A 20,268-nucleotide genomic window follows, 5' to 3' on the forward strand; every position below is an offset into this window, starting at 1 on the left:
GGGATTGCTGGGTCAAATGGTAGTTCTGCTTTTAGCTCTTTGTGGAATTGCCCTACTGCTTTCCACAATGATTGAACAAATTTATCTCACCAACAGTGTATAAAGGTTCCCTTTGCGACCTCACCAACAACTGTTAGTTTTTTGCTTTTTAATAACAGCCATTCTGACTGGAGTGAGAGGGCATCTCTGTGTGGTTTCGATTTGCATTTCTCTAATGATCAGCGATATTGATCTTTTTTGCATATGTTTGTTGGCTATATGTATGTCTTCTTTTGAGAAATATCTGTTGATGTCCTTTGCTCAATTTTTAATGGGGTTGTTTGTTTTTCTCTTGTAAATGTGTTTAAGTTCCTTATAGATGCTGGGTATTAGACCTTTGTAAGATACATAGTTTGCAAATATTTTCTCTCATTCTGTAGATTGTCTTCTTACTCTGTTGATGGTTTCTTTTGCTGTGCAGAAGCTCTTATGTTCAATTAGATCCTATATGTCAATTTTTGCTTTTGTTATGATTGCTTTTGTTGTCTTTGTCATGAAATCGTTGCCTGTTCCTATGTCCAGGATGGTATTGCCTTGGTTGTCTTTTGGGTTTTTATGGTTTTGGGTTTTACATTTAAGTCTTCAATCCATCTTGAGTTGATTTTTGTATATGGTGTAAGGAAGGGGTCCAGCTTCAATCTTCTGCATATGGCTAGCCAGTTATTTCAGCACCAATTATTGAATACAGAGTCTTTTTTCCATTGCTTGTTTTTGTCAGGTTTGTGAAAATTCAGATAGTCATAGGTATGTTGCCCTATTTCCAGACTCTCTGTTCCATTGGTTATGTGCCCGTTTTTATACCAGCACCATGTTGCTTTGGTCACTGGCACATTATTAGTGGAGTTTGTGCCCATTTTTGTACCAGAACCATGCTGTTTTGGTCACTGTAGCATTATAGTATAGTTTGAAGTCAGGTAATGTGATTTCTCCAGCTTTGTTCTTTTTGATAAGGATTACCTTGGCTGTTTGGGCTCTTTGCTTGGTTCCATATAATTTTTTTTTTGTTTGTTTGTTTTGGTTTTTGAGCGGAGTTTTGCTCTTTTTGCCCAGGCTGGAGTGCGATGGCATGATCTTGGCTTACCTCAACCTCCACCTCCTGTTTTCAAGTGATTCTCCTGCCTCAGCCTCCTGAGTAGCTGGGATTACAAGCATGCACCACCACGCCCAGCTATTTTTGTATTTTTAGTAGAGATGGGGTTTCTCTATGTTGGTCAGGCTGGTCTGAAACTCCCAACCTCAGGTGATCCGCCTGCCTCAGCCTCCCAAAGTGCTGGGATTACAGGTGTGAGCCACCACACCCAGCTAGTTTTATATAAATTTTAAAATATTTTTTTCTAGTTCTGTGAAGAATATCATTGGTAATTTGATAGGAATAGCATTGAATCTGTAAAATTGTTTATAGCCATTTTAAGGATACTGATTCTTTTTATCCATGAGTATGGGATGTTTTTCCATTGGTTTTATTTTTTCTGATTTATTTGAGCAGTGTTTTGTAATTCTCACTTTAGATATTTTTCACCTCCCTGGTTAACTGTATTCCTAGGTATTTTGTGTGTGTGGCAATTGTAAATGGTATTGCCTCTCTGATGTGGCTCTTAATTTGGTTGTTGTTGATATATAGGAATGCTAGTAATTTTTGTACATTGATTTAGTATCCTGCAACTTTGCTGAAGTTGTTTAGCTGAAGGAGTTTTTGGGCTGAGACTGTGGGGTTTTCTAGGTATAGAATAATTTCACCTGCAAACAGATAGTTTGATTTCCTCTCTTCCTATTTGGATGTGCTTTATTTCCTTCTCTTGCTTGAGTGCTCTGGCTAGGACTTCCTATACTATGCTGAATAGAAGTGTTGAGAGAGAGCATTCTTGCCTTGTGCTAGTTTTCAAGGGGAAGGCATCCAGCTGTTGCCCATTCAGTATAATGTTGGCTGCCAGTTTGTCAGAGAAGGCTTTTATTATTTTGAGATATGTTTCTTCAATACCTAGTTTATTGAGAGCTTTTAACATAAGGGATGTTGAATCTTATCAAAAGCCTTTTCTGATCTATTGAGATAATTATGTGGTTTTTGTCTTTAGTTCTATTTCTGTGATGAATCAAATTTATTGATGTTCATATGTTGAACCAGCCTTGCATCCCAGGGTGCCTACTTGATGATGGATTAGCTTTTTGATGTGCTGCTGGATTCTGTTTGCCAGTATTTTGTTGAGAATTTTTACATCAATGTTCATCAAGGATATTGGCCTAAAGTTTTCTTTTTTTGTTGTGTCTCTGCCAGGTTTTGGTATCAAGATGATACTGGCCTCATAGAATGAGTTGGGGAGAAGTTCCTCCTCCTGAAATTTTTGGAGTAGTTTCTGTAGAAATGGTCTACATTCTACATGTGTGTCTTGATTTCCTTCAGTTCAGCTCTGATTTTTGTACTTCTTATCTTCTGCTGGCTTTGGGGTTGATTTATTCTTGCTTCTCTAATTCTTTCCATGGTGAAGTGAGGCTGTCAGTTGGAGTCCTTTCTAATTTCTTGATGTGGGCATTCAGTGCTATGAATTTTCTTTTTTATACTGCATTAGCTGTATCCCAGAGATTCTGGTATGTTGTACCTTTGTTCTCATTATTTTCAAAGAACGTCTCGATTTCTGTCTTAATTTCATTATTTACCCAAAAGTTATTCAACAGCATGCGGTTTAATTTCCATGTGATTTTATGGTTTTGAGTGATTTTCAGTGTGTTGACTTCTATTTTTATTGCACTACGGTCTGAGAGTGTATTTGGTAAAATTTTTGTTCTTTTACATTTGTTGAGGATTGTTTTATGTTCAATTATGTGCTCGGTTTTAGAGTATGTGCCATGTGATGATGAGAAGAATGTATATTCTGTTGTTTTAGGGAGACTTCTACAAAGGTCTATCAGATCCATTTGGTTCAATGCTGAGTTTAGGTCCTGAATATCTGTCAATTTTCTTCTTTGATGATTAATATTGTCAGTGAAGTGTTGGAGTCTCACTGTTATCGAGTGTGAGTCTATGTCTCTTTGTAGCTCTCTAAGAACTTGATTTATCAGTCTGGGTGTTCCTGTGTTGGGTGCCTATATATTTAGGATATGTGTTAGTCTGTTTTCATGCTGCTGATAAAGACATACCTGGAACTGAGATAAAGAGGAGGTTTAATGGGACTTACAGTTCCACATGGCTGGGGAAGTCTCAGAATCATGGTGGGAAGTGAAAGACACTTCTTACATGGCAGCAGCAAGAGAAAACGAGGAAGATGCAAAAGTGGAAACCCCTGATAAGCCCATCAGATCTCATGAGACTTATTCACTACCATGAGAATAGCATGGGGAAGGCTGGCCCCTGTAATATGATTACCTCCCCCAGGTCCCTCCCACAACATGTGGAATTCTGGGAGATAACAATTCAAGTTGATATTTAGGTGAGGACACAGCCAAACCATATCATTGTTCCCCCGACCCCTCCAAGTGTCATGTCTTCATATTTCAAAACCAATCATGCCTTCCCAACAGTCCCCCAAATCCTTAACTCATTTCAGCATTAACCCAAAAGTTCACAGTTCAGTCTCATCTGAGGAAAGACAAGTCTCTTCTGCCTATGAGCCTATAAAATCAAAAGCAAGCTAGTTGCTTCCTATAGATACAATGAGGGTACAGGTATTGGGTAAATATAGCCATTCCAAATGGGAGAAATTGGTCAAAATAAAGGGGTCACGTGACCCTTGCAAGCCTGAAATTCAGTGGGGCAGTCAACGTTTAAAGCTCCAAAATAATCTCCCTTGACCCCAGACTTCACATCCAGGTCATGCTGATGCAAGAGGTAGGTTCCCATAGTCTTGGGCCACTCTGCCCCTGTGGCTTTGCAGGTCACAGCTTCTCTCCTGGCTGCTTTCACAGGCTGGCATTGAGTGTCTGTGACTTTTCCAGGAACACGGTACAAATTATCGGTGGGATCTGGAGGACAGTGGCCCTCTTCTCACAGCTCCATTAGGCAGTGCCTCAGTAGTGACTCTGTGTGGTGGCTCCAACTCCACATTTCCCTTTTGCACTTCCCTAGCAGAGTATCTCCGTGAGGGCCCTGCCCCTGCAGCAAACTTTTGCTGGGTCTTCCAGGCATTTTCACACATCTGAAATCTAGGCAGATATTCCCAAACCTCACTTTTTGATTTCTGTGCATCTGCAGGCTCAACATCATGTGGAAGCTGCTGAGGCTTGGGGCTTCTACCCTCCCTCTGAAGCCACCACCTGAGCTGTACATTGGCCCCTTTCAGCCATGGCTGGAGTGGCTGGGACACAGGGCAGCAAATCCCTAGACTGCACACAGCACAGGGACCCTCGGCCTGGCCCATGAAACCGCTTCTTCCTTCTGGGCCTCTGGGCCTGTGATGGGAGGGGCTGCTGTGAGTCTCTGACATGGCCTGGAGACATTTTCCCCATGGTCTTGGGGATTAACATTAGGCTTCTTGCTACTTATGTAGATTTCTGCACCTGGCTTGAATTTCTCTTCCAAAAATGGGTTTTTCCTTTCTACTGCATCTTCAGGCTGCAAATTTTCTGAACTTTTATGCTTTGTTTCCTTACAATGGAATGCTTTTAACAGTACCCAAGTCACCTCTTGAATGCTTTTCTACTTAGAAATTTCTTCCACCAGATACCCTAAGTCATCTCTCCCAGGCTCAAAGTTCCACAAATCTCAAGGGCAGGTGCAAAATGTCACCAGTATGTTTGCTAAAACTTCCCAAGAAGTTCCTCATCTCCACCTGAGACCACCTCAGCCTGAACCTTATTGTTCATATCACTATCAGCATTTCTGTTAAAGCCATTCAGTAAATCTCTAGGAGGCTCCAAACTTTCCCACATTTTCCCCTCTTCTTCTGAGCCCTCCAAACTGTTGCAATCTCTGCCTGTTACCCAGTTCTAAGTTGCTTTCACATTTTCGGGTATCTCTTCAGCAATGCCCCACTCTACCGGTACCAATGTACTGTTTTAGTCCGTTTTCATGCTGCTGATAAAGACATAACCGAGACTGGGAAGAAGAGGTTTAATTGGACTTCCAGTTCCCCATGGCTGGAGAGGTCTCAGAATCAAGGCGGGAGGCAAAAAGCACTCTTATATGGCAGCAGCAAGGGAAAATGAGGAAGAAGCAAAAGCAGAAACCCCCGATAAACCCATCAGATCTTGTGAGATTTATTCACTGTCATGAGAATAGCATGGGGAAGACTGATCCCCATGATTCAGTTACATCCCCTTGGGTTCCTCCCACAACATGTGGGAATTTTGGGAGATACAGTTCAGGCTGAGATTTGAATGGAGACACAGCCAAACCAAATCAGGATAGTTAGGTCTTCTTGTTGAATCGAATGATTTACCATTATGAAATGCCCTTCCTTTTCTCTTTAAATCTTTGTTGGTTTGAAATCTGTTTTGTCTGAAATTAGAATAGCAACCACTGCTTTTTTGCTTTCCATTTGCTTGATAGATTTTTCTTCATCTCTTTATTTTGAGCCTATGAGTGTTGTTATGTGTCAGGTGGGTCTCTTAAAGACAGCATGACACTGGGTCTTGCTTTTTTATCCAGCTTGTCACTCTGTGATTCATCTCTTTATTTTGAGCCTATGAGTGTTATTATGTGTCAGGTGGGTCTCTTAAAGACAGCATGATACTGGGTCTTGCTTTTTTATCCAGCTTGTCACTCTGTGCCTCTTAAGTGGGGCATTTAGCCTGTTTACATTCAAGGTTAGTATTGACACATGTAGATTTGATCCTGCCATTGTGCTGTTTGATCCTATCATTGATCCTGCCATTAGCTGGTGCTGTCATTGATCTTGTCATTAGCTGGTTATTATGTTGGCTTGTTTGTGTGGTTGCTTTACAGTGACACTGGTCTGTGTGTTTAAGTATATTTTTGTTGTAGCTAGTAGTGGTCTTTCCTTTCTAAATTTACTGATCCTTCCAAGATCTCTTATAAGGCAGGTCTGGTAATGAAGTTCTTCAACATTTGCTTGTCTGAAAAGGATCCTCTTTCTTCTTCACCTAGGAAGCTTAGTTTGGCTGGATATGAAATTATCTGTTGAATATATTTTTATCATTCTCAACAAACTGACAGAAGAGCAGAAGATCAAACACCGCATGTTCTCACTCATAGGCGGGTGTTGAACAATGAGAACACATGGACATGGGGGGGGAGCACTACACACTGGGGTCAGTTGGGGGGAAATAGGGGAGGGAGGGTGGGGGGTGGGAAGCTGGGGAGAGATAGCAAGGGGAGAAATGCCAGATGTAGGTGATGGGGAGGAAGGCAGCAAATCACACTGCCATGTGTGTTCCTATGCAACAATTTTGCATGTTCTTCACATGTACCCCAAAACCTAAAATGCAATAAAATAAATAAAGGGAAAAAAAAAAGAATATTAAATAGGCTGGGTGCGGTGGCTCAAGCCTGTAATCCCAGCACTTTGGGAGGCCAAGGCGGGTGGATCACGAGGTCAAGAGGTCGAGACCATCCTGGTCAACATGGTGAAACCCCGTCTCTACTAAAAATACAAAAAATTAGCTGGGCATGGTGGTGCGTGCCTGTAATCCCAGCTACTCAGGAGGCTGAGGCAGGAGAATTGCCTGAACCCAGGAGGCGGAGGTTGCGGTGAGCCGAGATCGCGCCATTGCTCCCCCCCCGGGAAAATGAGTGAAACTCCCTCTCTACAAAAAAAAAAAAAAAAAAAGAATATTAAATATAGGACTTCAATCTCGTCTAGATTGTAGGTTTCAGCTGAGAGATCCACTGTTAGCCTAATGATGATCCCTTTGTAGGTGACCTTCCCTTTCTCTCCAGCTGCCTTTAACATACATTCATTTCAACCTTGGAAAATCTAACAATTATATGTCTTGGAGATGATCTTGTGTGGAATCTTGCAGGAGTTTCCTGTATTTCCTGAATTTGACAACTGGCCCCTCTAGCAAGGTTAGGGAAGTTTTCATGGATCATATCCTGGAATATATTTGCCAAGTTGTTTGCTTTCTTCTCCTCCCTTTCAGGGATGCCAGTGATTTGTAGATTTGGCCTCGTTACATAATCCCATTCTTCTTAGACGTTTCATTCATTCCTTTTTATTCTTTCATTGTCTGACTGTCTCATTTTAGAGAACCAGTTTCCAAGTTCTGAGATTCTTTCTTCAGGTTTATTCTGCTGTTAATACTTATGATTGCAATGTAAGTTTTTTTTGTTTTGTTTTGTGAGACAAAGTCTTACTCTGTCACCCAGGCTGTCTGGAGTGCAGTGGTGCAATCTTGGCTCACTGCAATCTCTGCCTCTTGGGTTCAAGTGATTCTCCTGCCTCAGCCTCCTGAGTAGCTGGGGCTACAGGTGCCTGCCACCATGCCTGACCAATTTTTGTATTTTTAGTAGAGACAGAGTTTCACCATGTTGGCCAGGCTGGCCTTGAACTCCTGACGTCAGGCAATCCACCTATCTCAGCATCCCAAAGTGCTGGGATTACAGGAGTGAACTACCGCACCTGGCCGTAAAATTCTCATATTGTATTATTCAGCACTGTCGGACCCATTAGGTTCTTTCTTATGCTGCCTATTCCATCCTTCAGGTCCTGTATCATTTTATTGTGACTCTTACTTTCCTTAGATTGGGGTTCACCAACCTCCTGAATCTCAGTGATCTTTGTTCCTATCCATATTCTAAATTCTGTTTCCTTCATTCCAGCCAGTTCTACCCGGTACAGAACTCTCATTGGAGGACTGGTATGGTCATTTGGAGGACATATGACACTCTGGCCATTTGAGAGTTCTTGCTGGTTCTTTCTCATCTCTGCGTGTGGGTGTTCCTTTAATATAGATTGAGTAGAGTCAACAGACTTCTTTTCTGGATGTTTTCACTGGATTAATGCTTTTTGTAGGGTCTGTATTTGAAGCTTACTTGTCTCAGGTTTCAGAGCGGGGTATGTTAATGAGGTATTTTTGGTGGTCAAGCTTTGGGGTGTGATCCAGTAGACGGTGCTGAGGGGTATTGGTCAGTTAGTTCGTAGATTCTTGCTTGGGTGTGTGGCTTCCCTGTTGCCTCACAGTTTCAGCCGTGTTCCCTCTCAGTGCTCTGAAACTGCCCATTCCTCTCCCACTTGAGTCCTGGCTGTAGTTCGTGACTTGGCACTCCTGGGATGCCCACTGCAGCCCTGGGGTGAGCTCAGTGTTTATGTTCTTTCCCCAGCTTAGAGGCAGAAGAGGAAGAGATCTTAGCAGGATTTGTGGCCAAGGGTCATTTGGTTGACTCCTGGGGGCTCCACGCCAGAGAGATGTGGGTCAGCAATCACTCAGTGCAGTCAGCCCAAGATGCAGGGTTTGTGCTGTGTGCCCAAGCCGGGGGTTCCCTGTCTGGTGATGAGCAATGGCGGGTGGGGGGGGTGGGACCCGTGGGAGACGGACTGGCTGCCTCTGCTTGGGTCAACTGTAGCTTGTTGGAGGTGTAGGTAAGGCACTTTTAGGGTCTTTGCTCCTTTGTTAGTTTGAGGGTAGCAAGGGCAGTTCCACTGCTGAGGTTGTGGCAGAGGCTTTCAGTTGCCCCTGGAGGCTCTGTTCAGGGAGTTGCTGAGTTGGTACTGGCTCCATAGCTCTGGCAGGGGGTGGCTGGAGGCCCAGGCCTGGAGGGACCTGTTTAGTGAGGAGGTACGGGAAGAGGCACTCATGTGAGTCTGGCCACTTTTCTATAGGGATGCTGTGGTATACTTGGGGCCTGCTCCAGTGCCTAGTCACCTCAGATTTTCTAGAACCTGGACGTGTCACCAGTGAAGGCTGCAAAACGGCAAAGATGCAGCCTGTCCCCTCCTCTGGGAGCTTCGTCCCAGGGAAGTGTGAACCTGCTTTTGGCCCAAAGACACCTGTAGGAAGTGGCTGGAGACCCTGGTTAGGAGGTCCCGGCCAGTGAGGAGGAATGGGATTGCGACCCACTTATAAAAGCAGTCTGGCCACATTTCAGTAGAACGGTTGTGCTGGGCTGGGGTCCGCTTCAGCCCCAGCTTGCCTCAGATACTATGAAGCCCACAGGCTGGAACGGCTAAGGCACCCAAACGGCAAAGATGGTGACCCACCCCTCCCTCCGGGAGTGCCATCCCAGGGGAAATTCAGATCTCTGTCAGTTGGACAGCTCGGGGAGGGGTGGCTGGAGGCCCCTGTTGAAAGGTCTTGCTCAGTGAGGAGGAACGGGATAGGTACCTGCCTAAAGCAGCAATCTGGCCACATTTCGGTGGAGCTGCGGTGCGGTGCGGTGCTGGGGGATCCCTTCTGTCCTGTGTTGCCTCTGACTCTCCAAAGCCTAAAGGCTGGAATGGCTAAGGTGCCCAAACAACAAAGATGGTGGCCTGCCAGTCCCACTGGGAGCTCCTTCTTAGGGACATGCAATGCCACTACCGGTAGCCGGCTGGAATTCCAAGCCAGTGGTCTTCTGTGCGATGCAGCGGAAGTGGGGCCTGCGGGCTGTTGCTGCTCAGCCCCCGGGATGCATCCTCTTTCCTAGGGGTATGGACAGGAGTCTAACCTCCCCATTTGCCAGAGCTATGGCCACTTTGCTGGAAAGCCTGAGTAGCTAAGGCTCCAGGGTCTCCACACACGCCTGAGCAGCTGCTCTGCCAAGACTCCATGCAGCTCTGTCTGTCAGAACGAAGACTGAAGGCCCTGGTGGAGAGGGGTTCACAAGGAGATCTCTTGACCTGAGGTTTGCACAGATCTGTGGGAGAAGCCTGGTTTCTGGGTCACTCATCCAGTCACTGCTTCCGTGGACAGGGGAGGGTCCCTGGTTCCGTGTTGCTCCCAGGTGGGCCATTGTCCTGTCTTGTTTTCTTCGTTCTCTGTGAGTCAAGTTGTTTCCTTGATGAGTCCTGGTGTGAGTACCTGGCTGTTTCAGTTGAAGGTGTTGTATTCACTCGCCCCGTCTGTTCTCCTTGAGAGCCAGACAGTCTAGCTGCTTCTTGGCAGCCATCTTGTCCACTCATTCTCATGTATATTTCTGCAGAAGTTTCCAGGGGTGGGATGGCTGGAAAGAGGGGTATATGTATTTTTAATTTTAACAGATGCTGCCACATTGCCCTCTAAAAAGGCCATAATTCATATTTCCCTACAGCCAGCACATGAGAACATCCTCTCCCTATCTTGTGAATTTCAATAATTATGAAATCTCTTTTTGAGTTTCTGTCTGGAGATAAAGTTATACCCCACTGTTATCAATTTCTGTGAGCACGAGGGGATATGGACATCTTTCTGATACTACCTTGGCAATGTGTTTTTGTCCTTTTTGTGCTGCTCATCTTTTGCTAGGTTCGTGGCTAACCTTGGGCCTTTATTCTTAATTAGTTTGCGAGGGCTGTTAATACAGCATAGATGTCAACTTTTGTTATCTATGTTACAGATATTTGGATCAGATGTAGCATTCATCTCTTGGCTTTGTTTCTTAGCCAGTCACTGAAGGATTATAGAAGCAAACTGAGTTCCAGCAGCTCGACCACAACCTTATTAGTTTGATATGTTAAGCAACGCTTTGGAAGGGTCCATGGGTGGTGTGACGTGATGGGTATGGTACAATATGCTTGTTGAAGACTGCGGTAGCTCACGCCTTAGCTGAATTTTATATCTCTGTAGCTTTTCAGGGGTTCTTGAAACAGCAGAGAGGTATACTCATATGTGTGCCTTGTGTGCAAAAAAAAATAGCCCGATCACTAAGCACCTGTAATCCGCTCAACTGGTCTCTCTTCCTTATTGAAACTAGGTCCTAAAATTTGGTATTATTCTTTTTTTTTTTTTTAGAAATCATGCCATCCTCAAGGCCTCATCCACCTGTTGTGGGCAAAGTGACTCATCACAGCATTGAATTATACTGGGATCTGGAAAAGAAAGCCAAACGCCGAGGACCCCAGGAGCAGTGGTGTAGGTTCTCGATTGAAGAAGAAGACCCCAAAATGCACACTTATGGTATCATTTATACGTAGGTGCAGTGTTGAATTGCTTACCACTTTACTTTGACTTCCTGATTAGCTAGAACGATTTCTGTTGTCTCTAAAAAGCCATGGCTTGTTTGAAATTAAAGAATGAGTCAGCATCATTTGTATTCATGCTGTTTTATGAATTACAATTTTGGGGAAATAGGCATTAGCGATAACACTGAAATTAAACCTCTGGAACTTTGAGAGCTTCTTTGACTTTGGAAATACTTTAATGATATGTATTTAAAATCCAAAATGTAGAGACAGACTCAAACGATAGCTTGATACAATTAGGTGAGGTTCCCGTGAGGCTGTTGTGTTCAACAAGGGATGGCCCCACATGGTCTACTCTTCTCTGATCTCATGTCATACCATTGTCCCCTCGTCAACTCTCTCATACCACGCTGGTTCCCATCGCAGGGTCTTGCTTGTTGCTGTTGCCTTGAGTACATTTCCTTCTGTTTTTATACAGCTGGTCCCTTTGCACCATGCTAATCTCAGATCAAACATGCCGCCGCCCCCAGAAGGCCATCTGAAGTAGCCATTCTTCCATGCGAGCCTCCTGTAGCTCAGAATCTCTTTTTGTATGCCACGTAGCACTTAGCTCTGTTGGGCTGATTTTACTTGCTTGCTTAGTTTACTTGTTTACTTTGTTGTTTACCTGTTTACTTATTTTCCTTGTTCCTTTCCTGCCTCCCCACCCAGTATTAAGCTCAGTGAGAGACAAATAAGACTCCTGCCTGCTTAACACTTTAGCTGGTTCCTTGACAGTGCTGCCTGCTGTACAGCAGGCCCTCCAAATGCTTCTTGCATGAACAAATACCACCAGGAGTAATCAGGAAGTCGTTTCTGGCCAGGCATGGTGGCTCCTGCCTGTAATCTCAGCACTTTGGGAGGCTGAAGTGGGTGGATCCCTTGAACCTGGATGTTCAAGACCAGCCTGGACAACATAGCAAAATCCCATCTTTACAAAAAATACAAAAGTTAGCCAGGTGTGGTGGCATATGCCTGTAGTCCCAACTACTTGGGAGGCTGAGGTAGGAGGATCGCTTGAGCCTGGGAGGTCGAGGCTGCAGTAGACCACGATTGTACTACTGACCTCCAGCCTGGGTGACGGAGGGAGACCTTGTCTCAAAAAGAAAAGCTATTTTTTTTCTTCGCCTTCATATCGGCTCTGAATTATTTCTTTCCCTTGATAGATTTACCACTTGCAAAATGCAAAATGACTATTTTGTGATTCAGGAATACGAAAAATGAGATAGAAATATAGTTTATAATTAAACTTTTAATTGTGAAATAATTGTAGATTCATGTCCAGTTGTAAGAAATAATACAGAGTGATTGGATGTACCTTTTCCCATTTCTCCCCTGTAGTAACACCTTTGAGAATTGCGGTGCAGTATCAGTCAGGATGTTGGCATTGATGCAGTCAAGATGCACAACAATTCCATCACTCTTCTGGCCTTTTCCAAATTTGCATTGTGACAAAAGTGCTGATATGAGGGGGTGTGTGTGTGTGTGTGTGTGTGTGTGTAAAATATATAAAAATATGTATGTATATAATTTGTATATGAAGGCTTCAACTTCAACTGTTACCCAAGTGATAATATATCTGATATTTGAGAAATTTCTGTGTACCTTAAAAAAAATCTGAAATGTAGTTACAATGTAAAAATAATTCTTGTTTTAACTACTCAAGTGTTATTTTAATCATGTTGTTTTACTCGTCGAAGGTAGTTCCTATCTAAAAGCATGAATTATGATAAGTATTTCTCTGGAGAAAGAAAAAGACACGTTTCTTTCCCACATCACCTTAGCACCACAGGCTGTGGTTGGGCAGGTGAGTGGGGCCATCCTGAATTGTTCTTTCTTCCTTGGCTCTTCCTTTGCTGGGTTGCAGGTAGGCAGCCTCAGCTAGAGAAACCACAGCTGCGTGTGCTGACTTCCAGCCTGAGGTGTGTGTCTGTGTTGTCTGCATTCTCCCCAGAGACCCGTTTGCTGTCAGGCTGAAAAACGCATTCGCACTTTGAAGACAGCCTGGTGTTGTGGGGCTGGCACTGACATCTGTGGTCCCCACTCTAAGGGCAGGGGGGAAATGCCTGCATTTCCTGCAGAATTATACGGTACAAACCTTGACGCTAGGTGGCAGAATTAGGCTGTATTAATCTTGACCTCTTTTGCTTCCTTTTGTCTTTCTCTACATAGTGTTAAACTAGCAAATACTTTTTTTGTAAAAAGTGATTATCTAGAGTACCTGATTTTTGGATTGTGGATTTAAGAACTCCTTCCTGATTTGTTGGTTTCTGTTCTCATCAGTCATCAGTCTGTCTGGAATCAATGACATTGTCTTTGGCCGGGGCGGTCCTCCTTGGCTTCTCATAGCATCAGTTACTGTGTTCTCCATTTGTAGAGCCGCTTCTGTGCTTCTCCTCATTAGCTGTGGTGCTCCCTGCAGGATTTAAGCTCCATTTCCGTCTAGCTCATTCTTGGATGCCCAGCTCCTACACCTGCTCAGTGTATTTTCTGATGGAAGGAGTTGACCTTATTCCTCTTTCATTTATTTTTTAAACCTTCTATCTCATCATTCTATCTTGCTCAATTTCCATTTTCATCTTTCTTCTGTCAAATTGTCTTTGGTGGGTCTCCACTTCTTGAAAGATAAAGGCCAAATTCCTTGGACTAACATTTAATGCCTTTCACAGTTTGCCCATGCATACCTTTCTTGTTGCCTCTTGTTTCTGAGCACAAACCCTCCAGTCAGATTTCCTACTGTCCTTTGAATATGCCTTGCATGTGTGTTCAGTTGTTTTCCCTGTTTGGACAGATTGTCCCCTCTCACTCTGTTCTTTTCTCTGCCCAGGTCAGATTTTACCTCCACCGAGAAGCTCTCCTTACTTACTACCTTGTTGTCTGTCCCCTAAATCCCTGTGATCATTTCTGCTCACGCATTCCATTTACCCCGTCAGCATGTATTACCGACTGTCTGCCACGTATCAGACGCTGCTCCAGATGCTGGGGATATGGTACTGGGGATAAACAGATAAATATTCCTCCCTCATGATGTGGAAGGCAAACAACGCAACAGTGTGGAAGGCGGGAGGATGCAGGATGTGCTTTAAAGATGGATGTAAAAACCTTGCTGATGGACTGGATATGGGATGAGACAGAGAGAGAGAGATGATGGTCAAGGGATATGTAACGGCCAGCACAGGCCAAGTTATGCTGCCTGAAGCATCAGCGTCACAGTGCTGGTGGCTATGGCAGCAGTGGGTGTCTCCCACCCACCATGCCCACCGTGGGTCGGCCGGGGCTCCATCCTGCACTGTCCCCCTACCGCTGCTGAGGCCAATGCGGCGGCTCTGCCTGAACATTGTCAGTCACTGTGGCAGGGGAGAGAGCATGGCTCGCTGTTCCTTGAAGCTTTCACCCAGAATGACATACTTTACTTCTGTGTATACTTCATTGCTCAAAGCAAGACATGCAGCCATGTCCAAGTTCAATAGGTCAGGGAGGTGGGATCTTTGCAGGAGGGCACCTCACGTCCCTGAACAACGATCCAGACTTCTGCAGGAGGCACCCAGGCTTTTGGCCTGAGCAACTGTGATAACCGAGGAAGACTGTGGGTGGCGTAGGTGCTTGGTTTGGGAAGCCGAGATGTCAAGGAGGCTGTTGGGGAAGAAAGGGCCAGGGAAAGGGTCTGGGTTGGAGTGACAGACTCTGGAGTCATCAGCATGAGGCTGGATTGGAATTCTGGCAGAGGGAGTGTGGAGAAGAAAGGGAAGTCTGGTAACTTGAGTCTTTGGGCTTTTCAATATTTAGCTTCTTACGTTTCATATTTGCTCAGCTCTCGTGTCAAACATTTGCTTATTGACTGATAAAAACAAGGATATGCTTTACATGTTTGTATATTTTCCTCTACTGTGGAAATAGTTCCAAGATTCTTTCATTTTCTTAAGCTATCATGTCTAGGGAAAGTTGTGCTTCTCCACGGGTTCGATGAACTGCTTTTGTGAGTCCCCTGCACCTGTATGGTAATCATTGTGGAGTACCCAGGTGGACATTTGTGACCTGGGTTCCTGCTGTGTCTTTTGTACTCTTTGGAGCCATCTCTAGTGATGTGAGAGTCTTCAGCCTTCCGTAAGTGTGCTTGGTAACATCTGGTTTCTAACACATTTTGGTTATTACCCTTTCCAGGGGTTATGGAGGTACCATTTGCTTCAGGGTGACCTTATGATATTCAGCAATACTGGATTTTATTGGGAGCACTTCTGGTTTTATTTTGGTTTAATACTACGCTAAGTCTTTGACACCTTGCACTGAATTCCAGTGAGGCTTGGATATTATATTCTCATTGAACTTCTAAAAATCTTTTCAGATGCCACACATTGTTGAGGGCTCAGTTTCTATGACTAAAATAAGTATTCATGGGCCTATTTTCATTTAACATCAAAATTTACCTACTCACAAGACTACTTTGTGCCAGGCTGATACATTTTTGTTTAAAAAAAAAGTTATTACTTTTTAGCCCAGGCAGTTTTTCTGAATATTTATCTTAGTTTTACAGCTTTCACTTTTATGGTAAATGTATTTGTATCAACTTTTAACACCTATCTACTTCTTGGTTTCTGGATTGAAGGGTTGTAATGCCATTGGTATTATTTCTTCATTGTCTTTCTTACAGTTTCCTTTTTGTTGATACATACTACCTCAGTCGTCTGCTGCATCACAAACCAGCCCCAGACTTAGCAGCTTACAGCAGGGATGGTCATGTGTTTGCTCATGATCTGTAATTTGGCTAGGGTGTTGATGGCTTGATGCCGCATGTGGTCTTGGCTGTTGCAGCTCTCTTGGGGCTGGAAGATCCAAATGGCTTCACCCAGGTGTGATGCATCAGCTGAGATGGCCAGGACAACAGGAGACTGGCTGGGCTTCTTCATCTCCCTTGTGGTCTGGATCTTCCGCTGACTATCTTACCAGGTGGCCTCTTTCTCCACCAGGGAAGCTGAACTTCTTTACATGATGGTCAGCTTCCAAGGGAGGAGAAGCAGCAACTTCTGGGCGTCTTAAGGCCCAGACCCAGAGCTGTACAGCAGCACTTCCACCACATTCCATTCCGTTCAAAGGGAGAGGAACTAGACTCTAGCTCCGTGTGGAGAGGAACAAGTTCCTGCAGGGATGGTAGGGACTGTGGAGGACAGCTTGACTTCCAGCACATTTGGCTTCTTGAAGGTGAAGAAAAATGTGTTTCCAGCACAAATGATGTCAGTTAGGAGGCTGAATCCACCAGCACAGAGGGAGGCAGAGGCACGTACGTGGTCGGAGGTGTCTTGATGTGCTTTGTCTTTTTCTTGGCTCTGCTTGCGCTACACCCAAGAAGTCATTTGGATTTGGTGCCTCAAGTGACTTTGTGATGCAAAAAAAGGATCAGTAAATGTTCAGTACTTGATTTTGATTTTACCTTACAATGTCACATTTTAAGAAAGGAAAGAAGCGTCAAGTAAAGAAGATCTTTGTAAATGTTTTCTAGTTTTCAAAAAAAAAAGTTCTGTTAAATGTTAGAGTTAGAATTATGATGTTAGTTGTCTCCAGATTTCACGGAGGAACCTCCTTCCTGGACACGCCAGACTCTTCTACACCCTGACTCACAGCAATGAGAGCGCCTAGACCATGACTTTCTCAGGCATTGTGTGTCCTTCCAACCCGGCTGGGGAGCCGCTTTCTCAGACTGCCTGGGAGATGTCTGCCTGTCTGTCATGGAAGTCCTTTATACCATTTCTCACTTGACATCAGAGATAACTCTACCAGAGGACACTCTCCTGCTACCTCACCTCCTCTGCCCTGTACCCTTTCCTCAGATGGCTGTTCCTGCCTGTGCCTGTTCCTCAGTGGGGGAATTACTTGTTTGATGGTTGAGTTTGGCAGAAGGAACTTAGAAGCCCTTCTGGGTTCGCCTTTGGAGATATTCCTCCCTCTAGACAAGTGTTGGGTCTGTTCTTTAGCCACACACTTAATGCCATGCCTTGTCCTTCAGGGAAAAAAATCTGGTGGGGGCTGGGAGCGAGTGGGCAAGGCTGTTTGATGATTAGATGAGGCATTAGCTCACCCACCCGGCCCAGATCTGAAGTCGGGTTTTTTCAGGTGTTATTGGTGATGCTAACTCCAGTACTGGCATTTCACCCTTGCCCAGCTTCCCTTCCCAACTGTCCTTGATGCCCCTCTTCCTGTCACCCCATCAGTAGAAAGTTGGGGTCAACTTAGTGTTGACAGGTTCATTTTGGCCCTGAGCTGGCTCAGGGCTGCATCCCAGCCTGTCTCAGCACCTTGCAAATAATGGGCATGAGATACACTCGTTGCATAGCCCAGAATAGAATTGATGTATACATATTTAGTTGCATGTAATCATCCTTGAAAAATTAGTTGTGAATCCCATAGAATGGTTCTGGTATTTTGGGAGGGTCTGTTGAGAATAAAAGGAAAACTAGAGACAGGAAAAAAAATAGGAGGAAACAGTGGTAACCTTGGCATCTAAGGGGCTATGGAGAATGGTCCAAGGGAAGAGAACAAGAACCAGATTGAGTGTTGAAGCAGGAAAGAAGAAAGAGCTGGAAATCACACACACACACACACACTCACTCTCTCTCTCTCTCTCTCTCTTTCTCAAAAACCAAGACTTTGAGTAGAAGATAACAATTTAGAGAGCTAGGATTTGCGAAAGGATACATGGAGTTTAGTCAGATAAGAATAAAAAATGTTGGCAGCAAAGAGAAATGGGTAATATAGAGGCTTTGGGTAATATTGGGAAGCATGTATGGCTCTTTCAACTTTTGGAGACCTGATGTTATAGAATGCATGCCAAGTCAAAGCCAGGCTCCTGGGACCTGCTGACAAGCAGAGGGTGAGATCTTACCTTAGTACTTCTGCTGGGTCCCAGCATCATCCTAGCAGGCAGGCAGACTGCCTAACCGCATGTCTTGGTGCTCATTTTGCAGGCTGCACATGATTAGACTCAGTACTACTTCCCTCTGGAGGTGTGTGGATTTCCATCGTGAGTCTCTATCCCAGAAGTGCTCAGCATCCATTTCCCACAAACATTCCTAAGATGAACTTGACCATGGGGCATGATATTAGCACTGTCTTCCATGTGCTGCCTGAGCTCCCAGCTCTACTAGAAGCTGTTCATGGGCTACAAGCAGTCTTGCATGTGACTTCTTCAGGTCCTTGCCCTGCAGTGGTATTTTGCCCGCAGTAGTTATGCGGCCGTGTATGAACCTCACTGCCCCCACCACTCGATGGCTCCCACCACTCGATGGGCCCCACTTGAAAATAACGTGTGTATGATTTGACTGCCTGTCATGTCTTTCAAATATAAAACTTTGTCACTTGAGGACAGATATCACGGTTAACATGATTGTTTTTCAAAAGTACAAAACTGCATGCTAGCTATGTGTCAGGCCCTGGGCTAGGCTCAATGGGACAGAGAGGCACCATGTGGGACCTGTCCTTTATTCTCTAGGACTTCAGCAAAGCAGGATCCATCAGCTCTGTCCTGGAAATAGAAGGAAAATCACTTCCGCCTGCTCTTCTCGTGTCTCATCAGAGCGTGTGGGCTAGGTTACCTGGTGTCCTCAGCATGTTTGTTTCCTCCTGTCTAGGGGATATGCAACGAAGCATGTTGTTGAAGGTCTGGAACCAAGGACACTATATAGATTTCGCCTGAAGGTCACCAGCCCCTCTGGGGAGTGTGAGTACAGCCCACTCGTCTCAGTGTCTACAACCAGTGAGTATTCAGACCCTCTGCGCTCACCTGTCTGTAGATCAGTGGAGATGACAAGCAGTTTAGAGATAAAATACTCTGCCTCTTGTTCTGCCTTACCAGAAGCAAAAATGATTCCAATTTTAAACACTGCAACACATTTACTAGTTGGGCCTCGCCAGAACCTGTAATGTCAGGGAAGTCTAATGATGCTCTCTCAAACTGGGAGAGCTGTTTTTTGTGCCAGAACTCTCCTACTAGTAGTCATTCAGCACAAAAGGGTGGAGTCATCTTTTTAGGTGAGGGGTGACAGGAGGAGGGCTGGGAAAGCCTAAGTGTCCCCACAGAGCCAAGCAGGCCCCCTGCCTGGGCGTCCTTGGGTGAGCAGCTCTGTTCAGCATCTTGTTCATCTTGACTAGCCCAGGGTGTGAGACTTAACTCGCCACATGAACCTGATTGCTGGGGTCACAGTGAGTGAGGAAGGGCCAAGGGAGCTGCTGTATCCACGAAGAACCCTGTGAGGGGGAGAGCTCCACGTGGAGGCCTCTGAGCCCTTCAGCCGGCTGAGTTTTAAGATTGTCTCTGGGTTGAATATTTTAAAGATGCTCTGTCCAGGGCCACTTCTGAGAAAGAATGTGGTAAAAATTAGGATGGTCACAGGTGTTCTCCCTGGCCCACCCACTGAAAAACACAGGTGAGTCATTTCTCGGTTGCACAAAGGTAACTTTGCTTTTGTGAGTAAAGTTATCTTTCCATTTCATTCGATGTAGCATTTGGCTTGGACATATGTGCTTTCTGTGGCTTTCAACTATATCCTTTAGGCATTTCTTCACGACAATTTTTGTGTAGACTAAAGTTAACTCGGCTTTTGAGTACCTTCAGTTGCAGACATGGCATTAGGAGACAGGATCTGAATTTAGCAAACTGGGAGTTTAGCTGTGAAAAACACACTTTCAGGGCCGGGCGCGGTGGCTCAAGCCTGTAATCCCAGCACTTTGGGAGGCCAAGGCAGGTGGATCACGAGGTCAAGAGATCGAGACCATCCTGGTCAACACGGTGAAACCCCGTCTCTACTAAAATACAAAAGTTAGCTGGGCATGGTGATGCGTGCCTGTAATCCCAGCTACTCAGGAGGCTGAGGCAGGAGAATTGCCTGAACCCAGGAGGCGGAGGTTGCGGTGAGCCGAGATCGCGCCATTGCACTCCAGCCTGGGTAACAAGAGTGAAACTCCGTCCCCCCCCCCCAAAAAAAAAAAAGAAAAACACACTTTCAGAGGACACTTGTGATGTGAAATGGTCAACTTTGGGGATTCAGGGTAAGAAACAGGGCTTGTTCCTTCATCTGGCAGTGTTGAGAACGTTTGCTGTTACATGGAAGGTATTTACCCTTGGGGTTTTTAAGAGAAAGCAAAGAAGGCAGAACATGAGCTTTGCGTTCTGAAGGAAGGCAGAGGGCGAGCAGGAGAAGGGGCAGGAGAAGAGGTGGCCACGCCTGTGAACAGA

The 20,268-nt window shown here is 44.9% G+C and overlaps 1 protein-coding gene across 3 annotated transcripts in view; it reads left to right on the forward strand.

The window, feature by feature from the left end:
* FANK1 (fibronectin type III and ankyrin repeat domains 1) overlaps nucleotides 1-20,268 on the forward strand; it is a 149,794-nt gene that overhangs the window by 109,339 nt on the left and 20,187 nt on the right. For all 3 annotated transcript variants that reach the window (XM_032281978.1, XM_032281980.1, XM_032281979.1), the window contains exons 2-3: nucleotides 10,837-11,014; nucleotides 18,665-18,789. In XM_032281978.1, the coding sequence (XP_032137869.1) occupies nucleotides 10,837-11,014; nucleotides 18,665-18,789 (303 nt within the window). The remainder of the gene's footprint in view (nucleotides 1-10,836; nucleotides 11,015-18,664; nucleotides 18,790-20,268) is intronic.

The sequence above is a fragment of the Sapajus apella genome, unplaced genomic scaffold (assembly GCF_009761245.1).
Source record: "Sapajus apella isolate SASKATOON/1434 unplaced genomic scaffold, GSC_monkey_1.0 scaffold13, whole genome shotgun sequence".
NCBI classification, from domain to species: Eukaryota; Metazoa; Chordata; class Mammalia; order Primates; family Cebidae; genus Sapajus; species Sapajus apella.